At 45.7% G+C, this 24,032-nt stretch overlaps 1 protein-coding gene across 2 annotated transcripts in view; it reads right to left on the bottom strand.

Moving 5' to 3' along the window:
• nid2a (nidogen 2a (osteonidogen)) overlaps positions 1–20,521 on the bottom strand; it is a 72,175-nt gene extending 51,654 nt beyond the window's left edge. For both annotated transcript variants that reach the window (XM_055227287.1, XM_055227290.1), the window contains exons 1-4: positions 20,071–20,521; positions 18,725–18,910; positions 18,467–18,580; positions 546–647 (exon numbers count right to left, since the gene is read on the bottom strand). In XM_055227287.1, the coding sequence (XP_055083262.1) occupies positions 546–647; positions 18,467–18,580; positions 18,725–18,910; positions 20,071–20,277 (609 nt within the window). In that variant the 5' untranslated portion in view covers positions 20,278–20,521. The remainder of the gene's footprint in view (positions 1–545; positions 648–18,466; positions 18,581–18,724; positions 18,911–20,070) is intronic.
• Positions 20,522–24,032: the final 3,511 nt, after the last annotated feature.

Raw genomic sequence — 24,032 nt, 5'->3', positions numbered from 1 at the left:
GAGGAGAGAGAGAGACGGTGAGAGAGAAAGGAGGGGGGAGAAAGAGGAGAGACAGACAGAGGGGAGGAGACAGAAAGGAAAGAGAGATGAGAGAGAAGAGGGAGAACAGAGAGAGAGACAGAAGAGAGAAAGAGAGAGGGAGGAAAGAAAAAGTGAGAGAGAGAGGGGAAGAGAGAGACAGAGGAGAGAGAGGGAAGATTGGCAACTCCAGGACTGAAATGATCCACATGATTCTATAAATGAAGGTGTGTGGAGTTTAAAAACACAGTGGAGCACTTCCTGTATCACCACATGATGACATCACAAGGTGGAACAGAGCGTTTTCAGTTTGAGAGAAGAACCCAGTCTAAATCTGCAGGTTTTTTGTGTTAAACATGTGAGAATGAAACAAAACACAACTCCAGGTCTGATTGTGACGAGGAAACGACATTAAAACACAGAAAACAGCGTAACACGTCCACTTTAAACCACATGTGTGAAATTTTTCATACTGAATCTCTTGATTTATGATCTTTCTGTAAACTCACTGAATCCAGGTCGTTTACCTTTGGCCTAGTTCCGAAGAAATTGAGCCCATCTTCGGGGTAGAGGAAGACGACGTAGGAATCGGTCTCGTCGTACCCGATCACAGCCTGGAACGTGTTGACCTGCGTAAAAAAAAAAAGAGACAAAAACAATGTGTCATTTAAAAAACAGACCGGAGCAGATGTTCAGGAGAGACTCAAGCGTCGGGACAAACTCGCTAAATCTATTAACACCTACACCTCATGTTTAAAGTTCACACCTTCATCTCCTCCTCCTCGTCTCCTCCTCTTCCTCCTCGTTCGTGTCAGGACTTATCGCCCTGTCCCCCCCGTCGCCATTTGACACACTGACCTAAACAGCTGGACTCTCGCGCCGTAACTCGACCCCGGACGCTGACGGTTTTACTCACGATTTTTTACTACGCGGCTTTGGGATTTGGAAACTTCTTGTCACCTTCATGTGGAATAAAGACATAAAACAAGAAGACGAGCCACGTCTGAACAACTGTAGTGTTTCAATGGTTTAATCTTCACTCGTTTTTCTCTCTCTCAACACATGATGAGAGAGAAGAGAGAGAGGAGGGGGAGAGAGAGAGACACCAGGGTGGAGAAAGAGAGAAGAGAGAGAGAGGAGACAGGGGAGAGAGGAGATAAAGAAGAGAGAGATGAAAGAGAGGAGGGGGAGAGAGAGAAAGAGAGGAGAGAGAGACACCAGGGTGGAGAAAGAGAGAAGAGAGAGAGACCCCAGGGAGGAGAAAGAGAGAAGAGAGTGAGAGAGGAGAGAGTGAGAGAGGGGACAGAGGGGGGAGAGAGATGAGAGAGAGGAGGGGGAGAGAGAGAGGGAGGAGAAAGAGAGAAGAGAGTGAGAGAGGGGAGAGAGAGAGGAGACAGAGGGGAGAGAGAGATGAGAGAGAGAGGAGGGGGGGAGAGAGTAGAGGGAGGAGAAAGAGAGAGAGAGAGGGGAGAGAGAGAGAGGAGACAGAGGGGAGAGAGAGATGAGAGAGGGGAGAGAGACAGAGGAGAGAGAGGAGACAGAAAGGAGAGAGAGATGAGAGCGAGGAGGGGAAGGGAGAAAGAGAGGAGAGGGAGGAGAGAGAGACAGAGGAGAGAAAGAGAGGGAGGGGAGAAAAAGTGAGAGAGAGAGGGGAGAGAGGAGACAGAAAGGAGAGAGATGAGAGGAAGAGAGAAAAAGAGAGGAGAGAGAGAGAGACACCGGGGAGGAGAAAGAGAGGAGAGAGAGAGGAGAGAGAAAGGAGAGAGAGAGTGGGAGAGAGGCGAGAGAAAGGAGAGAAAACGATTCTATAAATGAAGATGTGTGGAGTTTAAAAACACAGTGGAGCACTTCCTGTATCACCACATGATGACATCACAAGGTGGAACAGTTTTTTTTTGCGTTTAAACGTGTGACAATGAAACAAAACACAACTCCGGGTCTGTTTGTGACGAGGAAACGACATTAGGACGTTGAAAACAGCGCACACGTGACCTTAACTCATTTTTCTCTCCCTGTCTTCTCTCTGTCTCCGTCTCATCCCCCCGGTCCAGATGTTCCGAGTCCACAGCTGTCTCCCTGTGCGTCCGGCCCTGTTGTGTAAACCTCCTCCATTATTACAAAATGCGCTCGTACTGTTCTGACGTCTCCCTTTAGCGCAGATGTCCTCCCGACCTGTGCAAAAAACCCGATACATGTGTGCTCGAGTATCCCTAATTATTAACATCAACATCTTTAAGCGATCTTCTTCATGTAGGTGGGCGGGTGGAGGTGGGGCGGGTGGAGGGGGGGTGCTGCAGCCCATGGGCACGGTGTAATTAATGAGGAGGGGGTCCGAGAGAGACTGGGACTAAAGCGCGTTAGATTACAGTTTCTTGCAGATCATTGTTACTGTTATATAAGTCATTTTTAGTCCCGTCCAAGTCCCGCACAACGTAAAAATAATAAAAGTGAGTTAGACCAGTTTAAAAACACGAGTCGAATGAGTAAAAGGTCAAATACAAGAATAATATTGCACAAAATATGACAACAAGATGTGTTTTAGGTGCGACTTTGCATCATTAATGGTGTCAATAGTCTTGTAGCACGCTAGCTAGCTCATGCACTGCGTCTCAAAGTGAAACACTTTTATTAAAATCTGTTCCAACTCAAAATAAACAACCTATTAACATTCAAATTAGTTAAAATAAAGACTATGTGGTTATTTTTACACGCAGAACACTTCAGTTTGTGGCGTTTTAATGTTTATTATGGATCAAAATTAGCGTTAGCGTTAGCATTGAGGCACAAACATGTCTCTTGTGTCTCTGGTGAAGTTTTTGTTTTAACATGTTGTCAGTGATGTCCATCCACAGCTCCCTGTCCACTGTCTGACCCTAACCCCCTGACCTCTGACCTCTGACCCCTAACCTGCAGCTCCCTGTCCACTGCCTCATCTTTAAATATTTATTTCTTTTATCGTGACTTTGTAAAAACCCTCATAGAGATAAAACTGGACAGGAAGTAGTGACGCTAACAGAGAGGTTGGGGGCGCTGTTGTGCACAGAGCCAGTTCTCCTTATGCTAATATTAGCATAGCCTAAGTGAGCTGCATTTAGCCTGAAGCAGAATCAACAAGACAAAGGATCATTCCAGAAACAACGCAGCAGAAAAGTGACTCACGACCACAAGCACTCGTTCAGTCCTGTTCTAGTCCTGGTTTAGTCCTGGTTTAGTCCTGGTTTAGTCCTGTTCTAGTCCTGGTTTAGTCCTGTTCTAGTCCCGGTTTAGTCCTGTTCTAGTCCTGGTTTAAGTCCTGGTTTAGTCCTGGTTCAGTCCTGGTTTAGTCCTGTTCTAGTCCTGGTTTAGTCCTGTTCTAGTCCTGGTTTAGTCCTGGTTTAGTTCTGGTTTAGTCCTGGTTTAGTCCTGGTTTAGTCCTGATTTAGTCCCATTCTAGTCCTTGTCTAGTCCTGGTTTAAGTCCTGGTTTAGTCCTGGTTTAGTCCTTCTCTAGTCCCGTTCTAGTCCTGGTTTAGTCCTGTTCTAGTCCTGGTTTAGTCCTGGTTCAGTCCTGGTTTAGACCTGGTTTAGTCCTGGTTTAGTCCTGATTTAGACCTGTTTTAGTCCTCATCTAGTCCTGTTCTAATCCAGGTTTAGTTCCAGATTTAGATTCTGTTTTGTGTTTGAACATTCGTGTGTTTCCCACTTCAACATGCTATGCTAGCTTTGATTAGCATTATCTGATTAGCATCTTAGCTCTTGGCTAATTTAGCGAGTAAACTGTTTTTATTTGAATCAGCACAAATCAACATAAATAAACATAAATTAAGAATGTGTGCAGTGACTATTTGTACCAGATTTGAAGCTTTTAAACTTATTTCTTCCAAAGCACATTTTATTATCCCAGTATTTTGTGGTTTTGTTTTAATCCATAATGATCAGAGGTGAGAGGTCATGTTAGTCATCTTCTCTCCGTCTGTAACACCTGTGTGGTCACGTCCAGCTCGTGTCCAGTCTAGTCTCTCGTTTCCACCGCTCTTTACAAACACACACACACACACACACACACACACACACAGCTGGACGACAACAAACTGCTGCCAGCACATCAAAGACACGAGGGAAGAGCTGAAGAGAATGTGGAGGAGACGCCCGACCCCCGCACACCTCCCCTTTAAGACCCAAGGCCGTTTGTCACACCTCCGTTTAAAGGGGGTCCTCACACCCCCAGACCCCACAGCTCCTCCCCCTCAAACGTGTGGAGGCGATAACAGGCCGGGGGTCGTCCCAAAAACACGGCAGACGAGATTAAAGCGAATGGAGGAAGTAGATTCAGGTATTGGGTCTTCGTTAATTAAAAGCTCTCGTGTTATTTTTGGCGGAGACGAACACCTGCGAGTGTTTTATGAGTCATTTCACAGCAGAGTGGTTTTGTAATCCCCGCAAATCTGTCTCAGCTCAAGATAATTAACATTTATTTATTTATTCATCTGTGTTTACGCAGGGAGACCCAACACTTAAACCACATGTGTCAAACTCAAGGCCCGTGGGCCAAATGCGGCGCACCACGTCATTTTATGTGGCCGCGACAAAGTAAATTAAAAGGTCTGACTGTCTTAAAAGGTCAGTTTATCAGGAGATTCACAGGTAAACAGCCATTTTTTCATGTCTATGCAAATCCATGTGTAATATTTGTAACCTAAAAGAGTAATAAACACAGAAACGGTTAATTAACAAGATTAAAACGTAGTGACATTTATCTTACAGTTACATCTGGGCGTTTGAGAGCGACCATTTTGTTTTGTTGATGTGGCTCTCGGTGAAAATGAGTCTGACACACCAGACTCTCTGTTTCACGTGTTCAAAATACAATACAAACAGAAAACAAACTAAAAGTAAATAAAAGTAATAAGTAATAAAACAACTGATTAGCTAAATTGAAGAGTCGTCCCCGTCAAAAAAATCCCGGGGGCTAATGTTGTATTTTGCGCGGTGTTTCCACGGCCACAGTCACGACTTTGGTGCGGAATAATAAAACCACTTTTGTAAAAATCATGTGACTTTTGTTTTTTTAAACTGACAGAAGACGCTGAACTTTGCGCCCGTTTTTGTTTCATGTGGATAAGTCCAATAATTACAGAGAAATTAAACATGAAGCAGATCAACCACCAACCTTAGAACTATGACCTCTGACCTCTGACCTCCAGCGAGTATCACAGATTAACAAACAACACAAACGCAAACCGCAATGGAAACGAACGACATTCAGATTGAAAAGTCGTCCAGACGGCGTGAAGTTAGCTTAAAAACGACAAACTCACTGACGCTAAAGACGCCAAAAAAACAGAGCGAGGATCTGGACAAAAACGAAAACAACGAAATATAAAACGATGGGACAAAACGGACAGTCTGAAAACTAAAGCATCAACGCTCACTCAGAAAGAACGCACACTGGAGGCGGAGCTAAAACAGTTGAGGTGAAGCAGGAAGAAGCTGAGAAGAAACGATCTAATATGAAGCAGAAATTAAAACTAAAATGTACTGGTTTGGACTCAAAAACGTTCCAGGAAGTGGGAGCGAAAACGCGTATTTGAGAAGAAAAGTGGAGCATTTCGAGGATGAATCGGTGCAAAAAGAAACTGCTCTTGACATTGAAATGAAAACCCAGATTGAGGATTTACATAATTCGTGCAGGGAAAGAGAAAAAAGAGTCAGACTTAAAGAATCTCCCCAAAAGTGTCAAGGAGCAGCAGAGGAGCAAAGAGCTGATGGACGGTCAAGGGTCAAAGGTCAAAGTCGAGAAGAACATGGAGGAAATTAAGAAAAATGAGCTCAGAGAGGAATGAGACGGGCGGGAAAAACCCGGTGGCGAACGTCTCGAATGTTCAAACTCGGCAGAAAAACAAAGGTCGTCCTCAACACTTGACCCTGACCCTCGTAACGCCGGCGCCCGAACACTTATTTTAACGGCACTGAACGAATAAAAACTACAAAATTCTAATGTCCTTCATAATGTCCAGTGTGTGTTGTTGTTGTTAAAGGTTTATTTATGTTGGTTTGGTAAAATTTATTTCAAACATCAAGGATAAAAATCAGTCAAAAAGGAGGAAAAAAACGTCACGTGGGCCCACCTCCTTTTACTCGTCATGATGACCTCTGACCCTGAGTATATGGGCCCTTTAAATAGAGTAATATGGGCCATTTAAATAGAGTAATATGGGCCCTTTAAGTAGAGTAATATGGGCCTTTAAATAGAGTAATATGGGCCCTTTAAATAGACTAATATGGGCCTTTAAATAGAGTAATATGGGCCTTTAAATAGAGTAATATGGGCCCTTTAAATAGAGTAATATGGGCCCTTTAAATAGAGTAATATGGGCCCTTTAAATAGAGTAATATGGGCCTTTAAATAGAGTAATATGGGCCGTTTAAATAGAGTAATATGGGCCTTTAAACAGAGTAATGTCTTAAATAATCTTGGCTGAATGTTTCATAAACACTTCTCTGTTCAAACTGTTAAACTAAACCCACAGTTTCTGAGGCTCATGTTTCATATTTTTCACTCAAATCTTCCTCTGGTTTATTACGTCGCCTGATCCAGATTTAAAGTAAACTTAAACTAAGTGTAGCAGATTATTTCAGAATCACCCGGTTTGATCCTGGTCTGATCCGGCTCTCGACTCTCGGCTCATGTGTTTGTCGGTTGTGGGTTTTGAGCCGAGTGGAGACGGAGAACAGCTGTGGACCAGAACCTGCACCGTGGGAAAAGTGGAAACACTGAGGAGCTACTCAGAACATACACGGAACAGGAGGAGAACAGGGGAACACGAGAACAGGAGAACATGGGCACCTATGACACAGGAACAGGAGAACACGGGCGCACGAGGCTAGTCTACGTCACAAATGCTTCGTCATATTTTCTGTCAGTGTGAATTTCTACAGATGTGATTGTGTCACATCAGTGTGTGATTTAAAGGAGAATATCAAGTATCGTTTATATATAAGTACAAACGTTTTTAAGTTTAAGTTGTTTAAGCATATAAGTTTTTAAATATACAAGTGTCTAAGTATATACGTTTTTATTAAGTATATACGTTTTTAAGCATATAAGTTTATAGGTATATAAAGTATATAATATTACATAAGTATATAAGTTAGATGTTTTTAAATATATAAGTATAAAAGTTTCTAAGTATATACCAAGTATATAGCTGTATGTTTGTTTTTTGTTGACTTTTATGTGAAGCACTGAGGAGCTGAGGTTGTTTTAAATCTGCTCTACAAATAAACCTGTTTATTTATGTAAAAAAAAAAAAGATTAAAAAAAAAAAGAGTGTGCTTAAAACACAAACTCGGCACTAAACCAAACAGAGTCATGTTCATTTAAAAGGCCCATCTCTCTCTCTCTGTTCTGTTCTAATGTCGTTTCCTCGTCACAAACAGACCTGGAGCTGTGTTTTCTTTCGTTCACACATGTTTAACACACAAACACTCTGTTCCACCTTGTGATGTCATCATGTGGCGATACAGGAAGTGCTCCACTGTGTTTTTAAACTCCACACACCTTCATTTATAGAATCATTTGGATCATTTCAGACTCTGGAGTTGCCACTTATCTGGACTGAACTAAAGATAAAAGGAGCTGGTCACTTGAAAACTACCACTTGATGACATCACAAGGTGGAACGTCGCATTTTGAGCTTTGGAGATGTAACAGACTAATAATAAAATGTGACTCAAACATGTGTGAATGAAATAAAACAACTCCAGGTCTGTTTTTGATGCGTTAACAACATTATAACATGGATTAAAGCTACAAGAGGTAAGTTTGCGTAATACGGAACCTTTAATTTAGAAAAGTACCTGTACTCTTAATACCACCACTTAACTCTATTTAAATATTTACACACATGTTTTAGTGAATGTAATGATGTTTTTGAGTAAACAGTCCGCTCCTGCTTCACTTCTCTTCTGTAAAATGTCCTGAATATGACGAAACGTTCTGAAGACTTTCAAATGTTTTATAATTAACCCTGTGGTTTTAAATATAGCTGCTTTTCTTAGACTCGAACGGTTGGCGAGCTTGATCCGCGCCGCCACTAAACCCAAAGCCGACGACTCTACCAGTAATTTGTGATGACGAAATGTGGTCATGTCCAGAGCCGCCGGCGCTGAGGGCGACCTGAGCGCTTCTTATTAGCCGCTGGTTAAAGTCAAATCAAAATGTCCGCCGAGGATTCACTGTAAAACATAAACTGTGTGAAGACGTGGACCGAGTGTGGCGTCTCCTAAATGAAGCTAATCGAGGCTAGCAGATATAGCGGCTAATTTGGAGCGAGTATCATAGCAACCAAAGAGCCAATCAGGAGCGAGGATGTTGAAAGTAACGCCCCTTCCCGTCCGCAACGCTGGTTTAGCTGGATTTGGACACTGTAGTCTGTTTTTAGAATTTCTGTTTACGAATTTGAATGTAAGATTTTGTCATGATGTCAGTTTCCCTGTCCTCCCGTGCTCTCTCCCCCTCCCCTACCTGTGTGTCTGGAGCTGGGTGGAGTGCCTGACTCCTCCCGTGCACACCTGGGGTGCATCAGCCTAATCACCACCACCTGCTGCTGAGTACAAGAAGGCTTGGCAGTCTACACTCGGGGCCAGACCGTCCGCGTGTAAAACGTGAATGTTTCTTGCTAAGCTTTGTTATATGGTACTTTCCGGCAAATGCTCATTTGGATTTATGCACCCTCCAGATTCCTGCCTCTACTCGCCCAGCTCCTGCGGCCACGTTCCAGTCCCGGTATCGCTTCCAGCTCGTCTTGTCTCCTGCTCGTCTCGTCACCTGCTCGTCTCGTCTCCTGCTCGTCTCGTCTCCTGCTCGTCTCGTCTCCTGTCCGGTCCTGGTCTCTGGTTTGCCACCCGCTCCCCGCTCTGGTCTTCGTCTGCTCCGCCCGCCCTGGTACCGCACCTGCTTCTATCCCCGTCCTGGTCCTGTCCTGCCCGCCTCTACCTGCACCGCACCCGCCTGACCCGTCTCCCGCTCCCCGGTTCCTGTACCTGCTCTTGTGACCTGTTTAAAGACTGCATTTTCACCGCTGTAAATAAACACTGTTAAAACTGCTCTGGTCTGCATCCTTTGGTCCTATCCGCACCGTTACGACAGAACGGTCTGGCCACTATGGACCAAGCAGGCTCAGATCCGGACCAGACGCGCCGCCTCACGCACTCTCACCCCGAGGCGGTGCTGGGTCAGCATGAACAATCCATTCGGACTCTATTGGAGCTAAATCAGACATTGTCCCAGCAGGTGGCACAGCTTAACCACCAGGTGGCCGCGCTCCTCGTCACCCCGCCTGCTGCAGCCGGAGCGCCGCCACGCCTCCCGGAGCCGAGAGGCACGGATCCGGAGCCGTATGCTGGACAACCTCACCTCTGTCGCGGATTCCTGTTCCAGTGCGAGTTCATGTTCCAGCAATGCCCTTCTCGTTTCAGCTCGGGGGCCACCAAGATCCGATATATATGTGGATTACTCCGGGGCAGAGCTCTCCAGTGGGCAGAGGCGCGCCTAATGAAGACGTCTGTGGATAGCCTGGATTTTAATGAATTTGTGTCCACGTTTAAGCTGGTGTTTGACCACCCGCACTACCAGGACAATGCTGCCTCCCGGTTATTGACTCTCAGCCAGGGCTCCAGGACGGTAGCGGATTATTCCATTGAATTCTGGACACACGCGGCGGAGCTGGACTGGACGGACAGCGCGCTGCGGGCTGTGTTTGTGCGGGGCCTGAACGAGACTTTGAAAGATGAATTGGTTTCCCGGGACGAACCCCCCGACCTGCGGACCCTCATCTCCCTCACTCACCGTATAGACAACCGCCTACGGGCTCGTCGCCGAGAGAGACGCCGGTCACCGGTCCCGCCGGAGCCACGCGCTGCCCCGCCCCCGCCGGATGAGCCCATGCAACTCGACAGGACCCTTGTGTCGGCCGAGGAGCGTCAACGGAGGCGTCGTCTGGCCGGGGCTTGCCTCTACTGCGGTGAGCGCGGACATTATGTGGTCACTTGCCCAGTTCGGCCAAAAGGGGGGGCCCACCAGTAGCACTGGGAGTACTGGTGGGCGAGCAACACATCCTGGACTCTTCTAATAGACTGCGGCTCAGCGCCACCCTGTGCGTTCGCACAGAGACCTTATGCGTTTCCGCCCTTATCGACTCCGGGGCTGAGAGGGACTTTATTGATGCCCAAGTCGCGGAGCAGCTCGGGGTCTACCTGGAGCCCCTCGAACGCCCCTTAAATGCCCAGGGGCTCAATGGACGTTTTCTGGGGCACATCACTCACATCACAGAACCTGTCACCGTGATTCTGTCCGGCAACCACCAAGAGAACCGTCAGTTTCATGTCCTGTCCTCCTCCGCTTCTCCTCTGGTCCTTGGTTACCCCTGGCTACGCGCCCACAACCCTGTTTTCGATTGGGCCAGGGGCGGAGTTTCGGGCTGGAGTCCCGATTGCCACGCCAAGTGCCTTCGGTCCGCCCTCCCTCCGGCCGGGAGGTCCGTTCCTGTCGCTGATCCGTCCCCAGACACCCCCAATCTGTCCTCGGTGCCTGCTGAATATCACGACCTGGGGGAGGTTTTTAGCAAGAGCAAGGCCCTCTCTTTACCGCCCCACCGTCCATATGACTGCGCCATTGACCTCCTGCCGGGTGCCCCACTACCATCTAGCAGGCTATATAACCTGTCTAAACCTGAACGCGAGTCAATGGAGGACTATATCCGTGGGTCCCTGGCTGCCGGAATCATCCGCCCGTCCACTTCACCCGTGGGAGCGGGGTTCTTCTTTGTGGCTAAGAAGGACAAATCCCTGCGGCCTTGCATTGATTACCGGGGTCTGAACAATATAACTGTAAAGAATAAATACCCGCTTCCCTTACTGGACTCGGCATTTACGCCCCTCCACGGTGCGACCATCTTCTCAAAGTTGGATTTGCGGAATGCGTACCACCTGGTGCGCATCAGGGAGGGAGACGAATGGAAGACGGCCTTCAAGACACCCCTGGGACATTTCGAATACTTGGTTATGCCCTTCGGTCTCACCAACGCCCCTGCCGTATTCCAAGCCCTCATCAACGATGTGCTCCGTGATTTCCTTAACCGATTCGTCTTTGTTTACTTGGATGACATCTTGATTTTCTCGCGGTCCCCCCAGGAGCATCATCAGCACGTTCGCCAGGTTCTCCAGCGCCTCCTCGAGAATAAACTGTTCGTGAAAGCTGAGAAATGCGAGTTTCACGCAGAGGAGGTCAGCTTTTTGGGCTTCATTGTGGGGCGGGGCCAAGTAAGAGCTGACCCTGAAAAGATCCAGGCTGTCACTGAGTGGCCCGTTCCTACCAGCCGGAGACAGCTCCAGAGATTTATCGGCTTTGCCAATTTTTATAGACGTTTCATCCGGGATTTTAGTAGGGTTATCTCGCCCTTAACTAAACTCACCTCTCCTGCTTTGCCGTTTGCCTGGTCTCCTGAGGCGCAGACAGCCTTCGAGAAGCTTAAGAGACTATTTACCTCCGCTCCCATCCTGCACCAGCCCGACCCTTCACGGCAATTCATCGTGGAGGTCGACGCCTCCGACTCGGGAGTGGGGGCCGTGCTTTCGCAGAGGTTCGACCCCCACAACCGCCTCTGTCCCTGCGCCTTCTTTTCCCGGCGATTGTCCTCGGCCGAGGTCAATTATGACGTGGGGGATCGGGAGCTCCTTGCCGTAAAGCTGGCCTTGGAGGAGTGGCGCCACTGGCTCGAAGGGGCGGAGCAACCATTCATCGTCTGGACCGACCATAAAAACTTGGAGTACATCCAGTCCGCCAGGCGCCTCAATCCCCGTCAAGCTCGTTGGTCCCTCTTCTTCAGCCGCTTCAACTTTCTCCTCACCTACCGCCCCGGATCTCGGAACGTCAAACCCGATGCCCTCTCCCGCCAGTTCGCCCTGGAGGATAGCCCGGTCACCGCAGAAACAATTATTCCCTCCTCGTGTGTGGTGGCCGCGGTCCATTGGGATATCGAGGACACCGTCCGAGAGGCCCAGACCAACGACCCCGACCCAGGTAACGGCCCTCCAGGTAAACTGTTTGTTCCCGATTCTGTCCGGTCTCAGGTGCTCCAGTGGGTCCATGCCTCCCGTTTCGCCTGCCATCCTGGTGCCGGTCGCTCTCTCTCCCTCCTCAGGAGACGCTTCTGGTGGCCCACGATGGACACAGACACCCGGGCTTATGTCGCCGCCTGCCAGGTATGTGCTCGGGCCAAGGCCTCCCACTCACCCCCTTCTGGTCTCTTGCATCCTCTCCCAGTTCCTCGTCGCCCTTGGTCCCACATCGCCTTGGACTTCGTGACGGGCCTTCCCCCTTCCCAGGGGAACACGGTGGTTCTCACCATTGTGGACCGCTTCTCCAAGGCCGCCCATTTCGTTGCCCTGCCTAAGCTCCCCACAGCCAAAGAAACTGCCGACCAGCTGACCAGTCATGTCTTCCGACTCCACGGCATCCCGGTGGACATCGTGTCCGACAGAGGGACCCAATTCACCTCTCAGGTATGGCGGTCTTTCTGCGACGGTTTGGGGGCCACGGTTAGCCTCACGTCCGGGTTCCATCCACAATCTAATGGGCAGACGGAGCGGGCCAACCAAGACCTGGAGTCGGCCCTACGGTGCACAGCCTCCGCCAACCCCGCGACCTGGAGTACTCACCTGCCCTGGATAGAGTATGCTCACAACTCCCTCGTGAGTTCCGCCACTGGTATGTCCCCCTTCGAGGCATCGCTGGGATATCAACCCCCTCTCTTTCCCACGGAGGAGAGGGACCTCGCCGTCCCGTCTGTTCAGCGCCATCTCCAGCGCTGTCGCCGGATCTGGAAGAAGGCCAGGGCGGCCCTTCTTCGGGCTGGAGCGCGCACTAAGGCGACGGCCGATCGCCACCGTGTCCCGGCGCCCGTATACCAACCTGGCCAGATGGTTTGGCTCTCCGCCAAGACGGTCCCGCTGAAGACGGACTCCCGTAAGCTGTCCCCCCGATTCCTGGGACCGTTTAAGATCATGAGGATCATAAATCCATCGGCGGTGCGCCTCCAGTTACCCCCGTCTCTCCGGATTCATCCGACCTTTCACGTCTCCCAGGTTAAACCAGTCCGGACCAGCGACCTGTGCCCTCCGGCCGATCCCCCACCGCCCGCCCGAGTCATTGACGGCCACCCGGCGTTCACCGTCCGCCGCCTGATTGACGTTCGTCGCCGTGGTAGGGGCCTCCAGTACCTCGTCGATTGGGAGGGTTACGGTCCGGAGGAGCGATCCTGGGTGCCCAGGGCACGCATTCTGGACCCCGACATGGTGAGAGACTTCCACCGCGCTCATCCTGACAAGCCTGGGGGTCCACCAGGAGGTGGACCTTAGGGGGGGGGTACTGTCATGATGTCAGTTTCCCTGTCCTCCCGTGCTCTCTCCCCCTCCCCTACCTGTGTGTCTGGAGCTGGGTGGAGTGCCTGACTCCTCCCGTGCACACCTGGGGTGCATCAGCCTAATCACCACCACCTGCTGCTGAGTACAAGAAGGCTTGGCAGTCTACACTCGGGGCCAGACCGTCCGCGTGTAAAACGTGAATGTTTCTTGCTAAGCTTTGTTATATGGTACTTTCCGGCAAATGCTCATTTGGATTTATGCACCCTCCAGATTCCTGCCTCTACTCGCCCAGCTCCTGCGGCCACGTTCCAGTCCCGGTATCGCTTCCAGCTCGTCTTGTCTCCTGCTCGTCTCGTCACCTGCTCGTCTCGTCTCCTGCTCGTCTCGTCTCCTGCTCGTCTCGTCTCCTGTCCGGTCCTGGTCTCTGGTTTGCCACCCGCTCCCCGCTCTGGTCTTCGTCTGCTCCGCCCGCCCTGGTACCGCACCTGCTTCTATCCCCGTCCTGGTCCTGTCCTGCCCGCCTCTACCTGCACCGCACCCGCCTGACCCGTCTCCCGCTCCCCGGTTCCTGTACCTGCTCTTGTGACCTGTTTAAAGACTGCATTTTCACCGCTGTAAATAAACACTGTTAAAACTGCTCTGGTCTGCATCCTTTGGTCCTATCCGCACCGTTACGACAGATTTAGAAAAGAAAAAAAAAAAAGATTGAAAATTTGATTAAAAAGAAAAAAATTCACACTTTTACATTAGCTACATCTTGAGGACCGAGTGTGCTCCCGTTATTTTGTATTTATTCAACTACGGTGCTTTTCCTGCTCAAAAATACCTCCAAAAACATTCATTCTTGCCGCGATTAGGCTCGCCTCTTAACAGAGCTGACCTATAACTCGCAGATGTGCCTAAATAGAACGTAGCTACACCAATTTTGTTTATTATTACATGTTTATACCTCCATTTTCAGACAAAACAGTGAAATAAAAACCGCAGGAACATGTAGAGAGTTAATACGAACATTTAAGACTAAAATGAGTCTGAAGCAGCAGAGACAGAGAGAGGACAGATTTTTAAAAAAGCGAAAAATAAACTCAAAATAACTAAAAAAAATAAATAAATAAATAAATAAAAAACCGTCAAAATAAATAAAAAAAACAGTAAAAATAACCCTCAAAATAACAAAAAAAACAACTAAATAAATAAAAAAACGTCAAAATAAATAAAAAACATAGTAAAAATAACCCTCAAAATAACAAAAAAAAATTTATATATAGTAAAAACAACCCTCAAAAATAAAAAACAACTAAAAATAACAAAAAAATAAAAATAAAAATAACAAAAAAAAAGAAAGAAAATAAACAAAAAAACAAACAAACCTCAAAATAAATTAAAAAGAGTGTCAAGAGACACAGTTTTTCAATGTAAAATGAATTGGAGCCAGAGTCAGTCATCACGTCCTATTAGGAGCGCGGCGGCTAGCAGGTTAGCATTTATATAGAAACTCTATGGTACAAACGTCTGGAGCTTTGGATCCTGACGAGTATTTGAAGGCCGCTCTGTCACGGTGAGCGGTCCCTAAAAAAGCAAACACGGCCTGGACAAACATGAAGCTTTTGTGCTGCAGACGCGAGTTTGTGGGGAGTGTTTCAGCAAATTGAACCGACTTTGGGTTTGTTACTAAGGTTACAAGTTTAAAGGTTCCACATTACGCTGTTTTCTGATCTGTTCTAATGTCGTTTCCTCGTCAAAAACAGACCTGGAGTTGTCTTTTGTTTCATTCTCACATGTTTAACACACAAAAAACTGCATATTTACGCTGAGCTCTTCTGTCAAACTGAAAACGCTCTGTTCCACCTTGTGATGTCATCGTGTGGTGAAACAGGAAGTGCTCCGCTGTGTTTTTAAACTCCACAAAACCTTCATTTCTAGAATCATTTGTATCATTTCAGACCTGGAATTGTCACTTATCTCGACTGAACTAAAGGTAAAAGGAAGAGATTGACTTGAAAACTACCACTTGATGACATCACAAGGTGGAACGGAGCATTTTGAGCTTTGGAGATGTAACAGACTGATAATAAAGTGTAACTCAAACATGTGTGAATGAAACAAAACACAACTCCAGGTCTGTTTTTGATGCGCTAACAACATTATAACGAGTTCATTTTGTGTCATATCGGAGCTTTAAGTCCAGTTTAATTCATTTTAAACTGTGGGATACGACAACTTTTTTAATACTTTAATACGACTGAAAGGTTTTTATTCCACACTCTTCTCTTTTAATGTTAATTTTATGATGATTATTTGTGATTATTTATGCTTTAATTTGTTGTATTGTGATTTTAATGCCTTTTTTAATTCTGTAAAACACTTTGAATTACCTTGTGTACAAATTGTTTTGTACAAATAAACAAAGTAAGACACTGGGCTTCTGTTTGGCTTGATTTTGTACTTTTACCTGACCAAAGTCTCTGCGTAAATGGGTTTAGTCATGACCAAACCGTCGCCGTAGTGGCTCATACAACAGGCCGAGTGTTAGCGCTCGACAGGGAAGTAATTACAAACCAATTATGATAGCGGCCATTTTAAGTGGCTAATTTCAAACAAAAACACATGTCTACTCAACAAGTGTGAGAACCGATCTTCACGTCTGTCCTGTCACCTCCGCCCCGTCACCGCGTGGGACCCTCCCCCCCGCCCCGACGCCGCGGACCCCGGTGACGAGCGCACACCTTCGGGTTAATCAGTTCTCACAGACATACCACTCCCCACCCGCTCCTCTGGCTAGTGACTTCAAAGAAAGATGCTATCAGGCCAAAAGAGGGGGCAATGGAGCAAATCCCGGGCCAGAGGGGGCAGAGCGACCCTATCTGACAATACGCTGTTTAAAATGCAAAAGAAACAGCCCTCAGAGCACGGGAAAAGAGAAACAGACAGGTGAGGCATTTGTGAGTGAGGCCTGATCAGGTAAAGCTAAAGCTAATCTTTTTTTTTACTTTATGCATGTCCTTATTTGTATTTATAATAACTATATTTCTACTGTTTTATATTATTATTATTCAGTGTTTTATGTTGCACTTCCTAGTTTGTGAGTTGTGTTCACTGACAATGGCAATAAAAGTCAATAAAAGTGCTAGCATGCTAATTCTAATGTGAAAAGGTTCCGTTGACCTTACCTGGCCACGCCCACTTTTGCCTTTAAATGCAAATAAACTGTTTTCTTTGCGGAGGTTCTGTTCAGAGAGAGTCCCACTCATTTCGACGGAGAATTTGAGAAAAGTTTTGCTGCTAAAATCTGACAAAGTTGTGTTGATTTGTGTAAAACGTTCGAAGTTTATGTGACAAACAAGTCAAAACACTAAAACACCGCCCCGTCTCTCTGGGAGGATTTACAACGCTTCTGTCCCTATAGAACTTATTTTTTGTTAAAATGGACCCAATGCAAAATAATAACCGGAATGAAGATGGAATGACTTTAGGAATAAGGTGAAAATGACACAAAACTGACTCTTGTAGCTTTAATCCAAGTTATAATGCTGTTAGCGCATCAAAAACAGACCTGGAGTTGTGTTTTGTTTCATTTATTATTAGTCTGTAACATCTCCAAAGCTCAAAATGCCCCGTTCCACCTTGTGATGTCATCAAGTGGTAGTTTTCAAGTTACCTCCTCCTACTTTTACCTTTAGTTCAGTCAAGATTTTAGTTCAATTCCAGCGCTGAAATGGTCCAAATGATTCTATAAATGAAGGTGTGTGGAGTTTAAAAACACTTCCTGTATCGCCACATGATGACATCACAAGGTGGAACGGAGTGTTTTCCAGCTTAAATCTGCAGGTTTGTGCGTTAAACATGTGAGAATGAAACAAAACACAACTCCAGGTCTGTGTGTGACGAGGAAACGACATTAGAACAGATCAGAAAAGAGTAAAATACGGGTTTTATCACTAAAAGAGAAGTTTCGTAAACACTTCAAATCTGTCTGAAGATAATTAACATGAATCCACATTGTAATTCATGAGTTTTTAATTAAATTTGCAAAGTAGGTGAGGGAGGGAGGGAGGGAGGGAAGGAGTAGACGAGACAGATGAACCACTCCTGAGTAAGAGCTGATAAGGACAGCAGTGTTAGCATGCTAATTCTAAGCAAACGCAAAACAAAACCGGCCTTATCTTATCAGCGAGCACAAATACATCCCCCCATTGTGTCCGTCCCAAGCCAAAGTACGTCAAATTAAAGTGGAATATAAAGCAGATGTGTGTTTTTGTTGTATAAAGAGAAGCAGAGCAGTTAAAGCTGTTTGTAAACGCTCTGTATGCTAATGCTAACCCAAACTTCAAGCTAAACGCTGCTAATCTTATCAGCAGTGGCTATAAAATCGACCACATTTCTTCACAATGGTTCGTTAATTTTACTCTAAGTCTCGACAAACACAATCGAAGTCCTGCGTGGAAGGGCATCTGGCGTAAAAGTCTCATTCTGGTGTTATCTCAAACAAAACGGCGCGCTAAAGTTGTGCGTTAAATCAAAGGAGGAAGAGAGGAGGAAGCCTTAAACGAACTTTGCGTAAACAGCCGTGTCCCTGGTGTCTTTTGTCCAAACCGCCAGTCCCTTCATCCCTCCGTCCCACACACTGCGTCCCCGCCGACAACAAAGTCCCGTTTGATAAATACGTCCTACGCGCTCGCCTTCGCACGAGGGGTCACGCCAAACCTCCCCCTCCGTGGTCACACAAGACAAACCAAAGTCCCCAAAGTGTGTTTATTAACTTTGGGAGGAAGTGTCCATCCGTCCGAGCGTGAAACCTTTACCTGAGCGTAGCGTGTGAACCGGAGACGGGGGCGTAAACCACTGGAACGCAGGTCACCGTGATGACCCCTGAAGATGCCCTTTGACCTCTCGTTAAAGGTTAAGAGGCAGATTAGGAGGAGGGGGGGGGGCCGCGGATTATAAACAAGACCCCACCACTTCAGGCAGATTATAAGTGACGCCCAGTTTCCAGGAATTTGAGCCTCTGAGCGAAACAAAACGACAAATATCGGTTTGCGTTCTACCTTGTTGGTCGGGCGTTTCTTGGGGTCGACTTCGTACGCCGCCACGTTTTCCCACGTTGCGACGACGGCGTGCGTGGGAGTGAATCTGGCGTCTGGGAATCCTTGGGTCACTTCCTGCGTGAGTAAATGGGGGCGTGGGTTAATGGGAGAGTGGATGAAATGGGTTAAACTGATGGAAATCGGTGGAAAAAAAGATTGAATCCGGTTAATAACGGCGGCGTGATCTGAAAACACGGGCTCGTATTTGAACTTTCTTACCCGGGCGACTCTGTTGAGCACACTCGGCGTTTCCGTTACTCTGTAGTAGATCTGCCCTTGTCCGTCGCTCGTGTCGATATCGGCGAGGAAAGGCGCCACGACGGGGAAATCGGTGGGAAAACCGTCATCTACGTACTGCTTTTCCATGGGGAGGTCCTGAGCCGAGATGATTCCGTTCGTAGCCACCTGGAGACGGATAAAAAAACAAAAAACAGTCTCAGATTCCTGCTCGAAAGTGAAACTAGAACTAAGCTTCGTTTCGCTCGAGTTCAGTTTGGTTTATCCCGTCATAAAACCACGAGATTTGGCTTATGGACCGCAATAACAACTTAATAGACTTGTAGAATCCCTTGTAAATCTCTGCTGCCTCCTCTCCGCCCCGAGCAGCTCCCTCCTACAGAACAACGTCCCCACAATGCTGCAGGTCCGTCCTACAGAACGTCCCCACAATGCTGCAGCTCCATCTGACAAAACAACGTCCTCACGATTTTGCAGCTCCGTCCTACAGAACTACGACCTCACAATGCTGCAACTTGTCCTGCAAAACAACGTCCCCACAATGCTGCCGCTCCGTCCTACAGAACTACGACCCCACAAAGTTCCAGCTCCTTCTAACAGAACGTCCCCATAATGCTGTAGCTTCATTCTACACAATAATGTCCCCACAATGCTGAAACTTGTCCTACAAATCAACGTCCCCACAATGCTGCCGCTCCGTCCTACACAACTACGTCCTCACAAGGCTGCAACTTGTCCTACAAAACAATGTCCCCACAATGCTGCTGCTCCGTCCTACAGAACTACGTCCCCACAGTGCTGCAGACTGGACAGTGTTACTATTAAAATGGGGACTTTTTCTTCGCACTACTGGGAACATTTTGGTTATTTTCTGCGCGATGATGAGATATGAGCTTTAGATTAAGAACTTTAAGAACTTTAACTGTTTAATTCTGTTATTTATTTACTGCAATTTATTTCTTTTTTAACAGTAGTTCACATTTAGATTCATTTTTTGGGGGACAGTTCTGCTCTAGGTTTGGTTTCAATATTATCGTTTATCGTTTCACTTTAGTAATATATCACAAATCAAATGTTTATGTGATTTTGAATGGGACGTGTTTAGATTGTCCTGAAATGCAAAAAACAGTTTGTTACAGGAGAAATAGGTTCATTTATAAAGTGACATAAATGTTCAAAATCACGTGTTATTCAGATAATCTCACGTGACAAAGGCTGAGCTGCACTTTGAGGCAAAATGCACAAAAACTCTGGCACTTCCGGACATCACCTGAATGAACAAAGATGAGACTGACCTGAAAGAACCAAACGATAAAAGTCTCACTCACGTATAGTTGAGCAAAGGCCGCGTCGTAGAAGCGCAGGGGTCTGGGCAGAGTCAGAACTTTGGACGTTTCATCGTCGCCTTCAGCCAAAATCAGGTCCCCGCTGAGAGAGCCGTAGGGGAACAGGTCAGATCTGTGGAGACCCGTGACCACGCGCACACTGCCCCAGCAGCAGAGCAGCCACACGGCCAGCGCCTGTCCCCTGTCCATGTCCCAGCCGCAGAGACGCGCTCCTCTCCACAGAGCTGATCCACACAGACGCGCTCCTCTCCACAGAGCTGATCCTCAGAGCGCGGGACGGACTCTGAGACGCGCTCCTCTCCACAGAGCTGATCCAGAGAGAGCCGGACGGACACAGAAACGCGCTCCTCTCCACAGAGCTGATCCAAAGAAACGCGCTCCTCTCCACAGAGCTGATCCAAAGAAACGCGCTCCTCTCCACAGAGCTGATCCAGAGAGAGCAGGACGGACAGTGAGACGCGCTCCTCTCCACAGCCCTGATACAGCGAGGGGCGGGGCCAGCGCGGCTTTACGCGCGCTCTGATTGGCTGGGGGTGTGTTGATGGACAGTAGGTTGGAGCAGCGCGAGGAGGAAACATCTGCCTCAAACTGAACTGAAGGAAAATGAGGCATTTTAATCCAGATGTGTGAGTTTTTAAGTTAAGTCACTTTAAACTTCACTGATGCAAAAGAAAGAGACTAAATGTGAGAACTGGACCGGACAGATCCTCTGCGGACTCTAGAGTTCAGTGTCTGGGGCAGAGGTCCCACACACAGGAGGTCTGTGGCGCCGCTCAGTGGTCACATCAAACATTACAACAGCTGTTTCCTCAAATCTTTTAGTCGTTTTGCATTTATGAAAAAAAAAAAAACATGTGTCACACGCAGTAGAAACGTAAAAGTAAAGGAAAAGACATTAACCAAAAAACGGAAGAAAGAAAACAACAGGGACATTAAAAATAATCTCAATCTCATTTAAAACACAATCATGACTCATTTATCACACATAAGTATAAATAGCAGCTCATCAAAACCATGAACTTCGATGAGTTCATTTCTATTGCACTTTTGTACTTGCACACAGTGACCAGCAGGTGGAGACAAACACAAACATAAAAGTGTAAACCTCAGAGTCTCAAGAATCACTGCCATCAGTCACAAATCTGATAAAAGAGAAAGAGGCAGCACAGATTCACCACAGAGTCTAACACAGCACAGTCTGTGTGTGTTAGCGCCGGAAATACAAGTTAAACAGCTCGTTAGTATTACAGCTCGTTACAGTTACAGCTCGTTGCAGTCCGTTCTCTTGGTACAAATGTGAACTTCAGATGTGCAGAATGGAGAAGGTGAAATGACAGATCACTGCTCACTCAATCAATAAACTCATCAATGATTCAGATGTGGAGCATTACACACACACACACACACCCAGACACACCCCGACACACACAGACCCCCACCCCCCCACCCCACCCCACCCCACACACACACACACAGAATCCTCTGTCCTACAGGTTAACAATACAACAGCGAGGTCAGACGATATGAACAAAGCCAGGGGCAGATCACATGACCTGTGGATTTGAGCTTAGATCATCTGATCCAACACACACCTCTCACACTCGGATCAATAGAACCGGCTCAGTCTAACCCCAAGATTTAAGAGATTTAAAGACACAAGACACTTCAAGGCCATTGTTTTAGGGGTAACATTTATCGTGGGGACTTTTTCTTTGCACCACTGGGAGGGATTTGTTGTTTTTCTTTGACTTTATGATCAGATTTAAACCGTAAAAGTTGAATTAATAACTTGTGTGACTCATTACAGACTCAAAATAACAACTAAAGCGTTTCATTCTGCTGTTTATTTCTTGCAGCTCATGATTTTGAAGAATATTGTAGATTTATACGTTTTTGTGGTTTAAATCTGCTCTTGGTTTTTGTGTCAGTGGCGTAAATGAGTTTCAGTGTTATCGTTTATTGTCTATATATCGTACTTCAGAATGTGTTATTGTGACAGGCCGAGTCACTACACAAAATATAATTATCTTAAACTGTTACTGGGCTGTTTTTAGGCGTGAAAACAAAGAGGAGAACCTGTGTCAGAGTCCAGTGTCAAACCAAACTAAAAATATCAGCAGGTTGTGAACTGTAGCTTCCTGAACATCAACACTGAGCCGAGGGGCTTCAGGGATGGGCCCAGACTGGGTATATAAATGGAGCTAACCTGCTAGCCGCCGTGTTACAAACAGGAAGTGAACATGGGGCGCTTCTGGCCCCATCACCTCTGGCTTCAATTCATTTTAAATTGATCAACTGTGTCTCCTCTCTCTGTACCTGCTGCTGTTCTTTTTTTCTTCTTTTTTTTTTGTTATTTTGATTTTTTTAAAATTAATTTATTTTTTTTATTTTGAGGTTTGTTTGTTTTTTTATTTTCTTAATTATTATTTTTTTTAGTTATTTTGAGTTGTGTCTTTTTTATTTTGAGTTTTTTAAAAATTATTATTATTATTTCTTTTAGCTGTTTTGAGGTTGTTTTTTTGTTTTTTGTTATTTTGAGTTTTTTTTTTTTTTTTAACTGTATCCTCTCTCTGTCTCTGCTGCTTCAGACTCATTCTGGTCTTAAATGTTCGTATTAACCCTCTACATGATCCTGGGGTTTTTATTTCACTATTGTGTCTGTAAATCAAGATATGAACATTAATAACAGACAAATCAGGCGACTTCTTCAACATCCTCGCTCCTGATTGGCTCTTCGGTTGCTATGGTACCTGTGGTCGGAATTCCAAATATGGAACTTGTACATTTTACTTTTACTTGAGTACATTTGAGAGCAGTATCTGTACTTTCTACTCCACTACTTTTTTGAACTGGACTGAAAAGTAAAAGTACTTTTCACCTGATTTGAGGGAGTATTTTTATCACGTTCGTGAAACATCCTGAGTAAAGAGTTCAAGCTTCGACAAAACAAAAATAAATATAGAAAAATAAACCAAAACAAACACAAAAAAATACACAAAAATAACAAAACAAAGAAAAGTAAATACACAAAAATGAAAACAAACAAACAAAAATAATACACAAAACAAACAAACAAAAAAAACTAAAATAATACACAAAAATAAACAAAACAAACAAAAATAATACACAAAAATATAAAAAATAAATACACAAAAATAAACAAAACAAACAAAAATAATACACAAAAATATAAAAAATAAATACACAAAAATAAACAAAAACAAAAATAAAGAGAGAAAAATAAACAATACAAAAAAAAATCAGAAGAAAAATGAAACTGATTCATATTGTTTCTGTTGAACAAAATACATCTTTTTAAAATCAGTATCTACATTTACACTTTAACAAATGAACAACACTTTTACTTTTGACTCTTAAAGTACATTTTTAAACAGGTCCTTTAATACTTTTACTTAAGTTGATTTAATTCATGTGATACTTTTACTTGAGTAACTTTTACCTCTGTATCTGTACTTTTACTTCACAAATAGAGTACTTCTTCCACTGAAACACCCTCAGTAACTTCACTTTATTTGGCCCAGACACTGATAATAAATCTAAATCTTTACTTCTAGTTGAAACTGTTGGGACATTTACTGTGGAAACGTCTAAACAAACCCACAGTCACAGTTTAAAAGAAAAGAAAGTGGAGGCAGAATAAAACCACAGGCCTGAAGCAGCTGAAGCATCAGAGACGAGCGATAATGGAGCCAAAACGTCTCTCTACAGGTTTGAGCGAGACGCCAGACTGAGAGACGAACAAAAGGTTTATATTTACACAACGCACGGCCACACGAACAGCAGAAGAACCTGATCGTTCACATTAATCTGAACATTTAGAACATGTGAAACTGAGCAGTGAAACGGCCGACGCTTCAGTGTTTAAACCACCCAGACGCTGTTTCCTCCTCAAAAACAGACCTGGAGATGTGTTTTGTTTCATT

This window comes from Periophthalmus magnuspinnatus, chromosome 2 (genome assembly GCF_009829125.3).
Source record: "Periophthalmus magnuspinnatus isolate fPerMag1 chromosome 2, fPerMag1.2.pri, whole genome shotgun sequence".
Taxonomy (NCBI): domain Eukaryota; kingdom Metazoa; phylum Chordata; class Actinopteri; order Gobiiformes; family Gobiidae; genus Periophthalmus; species Periophthalmus magnuspinnatus.
This window is presented reverse-complemented; position numbering and strand designations above follow the sequence as displayed.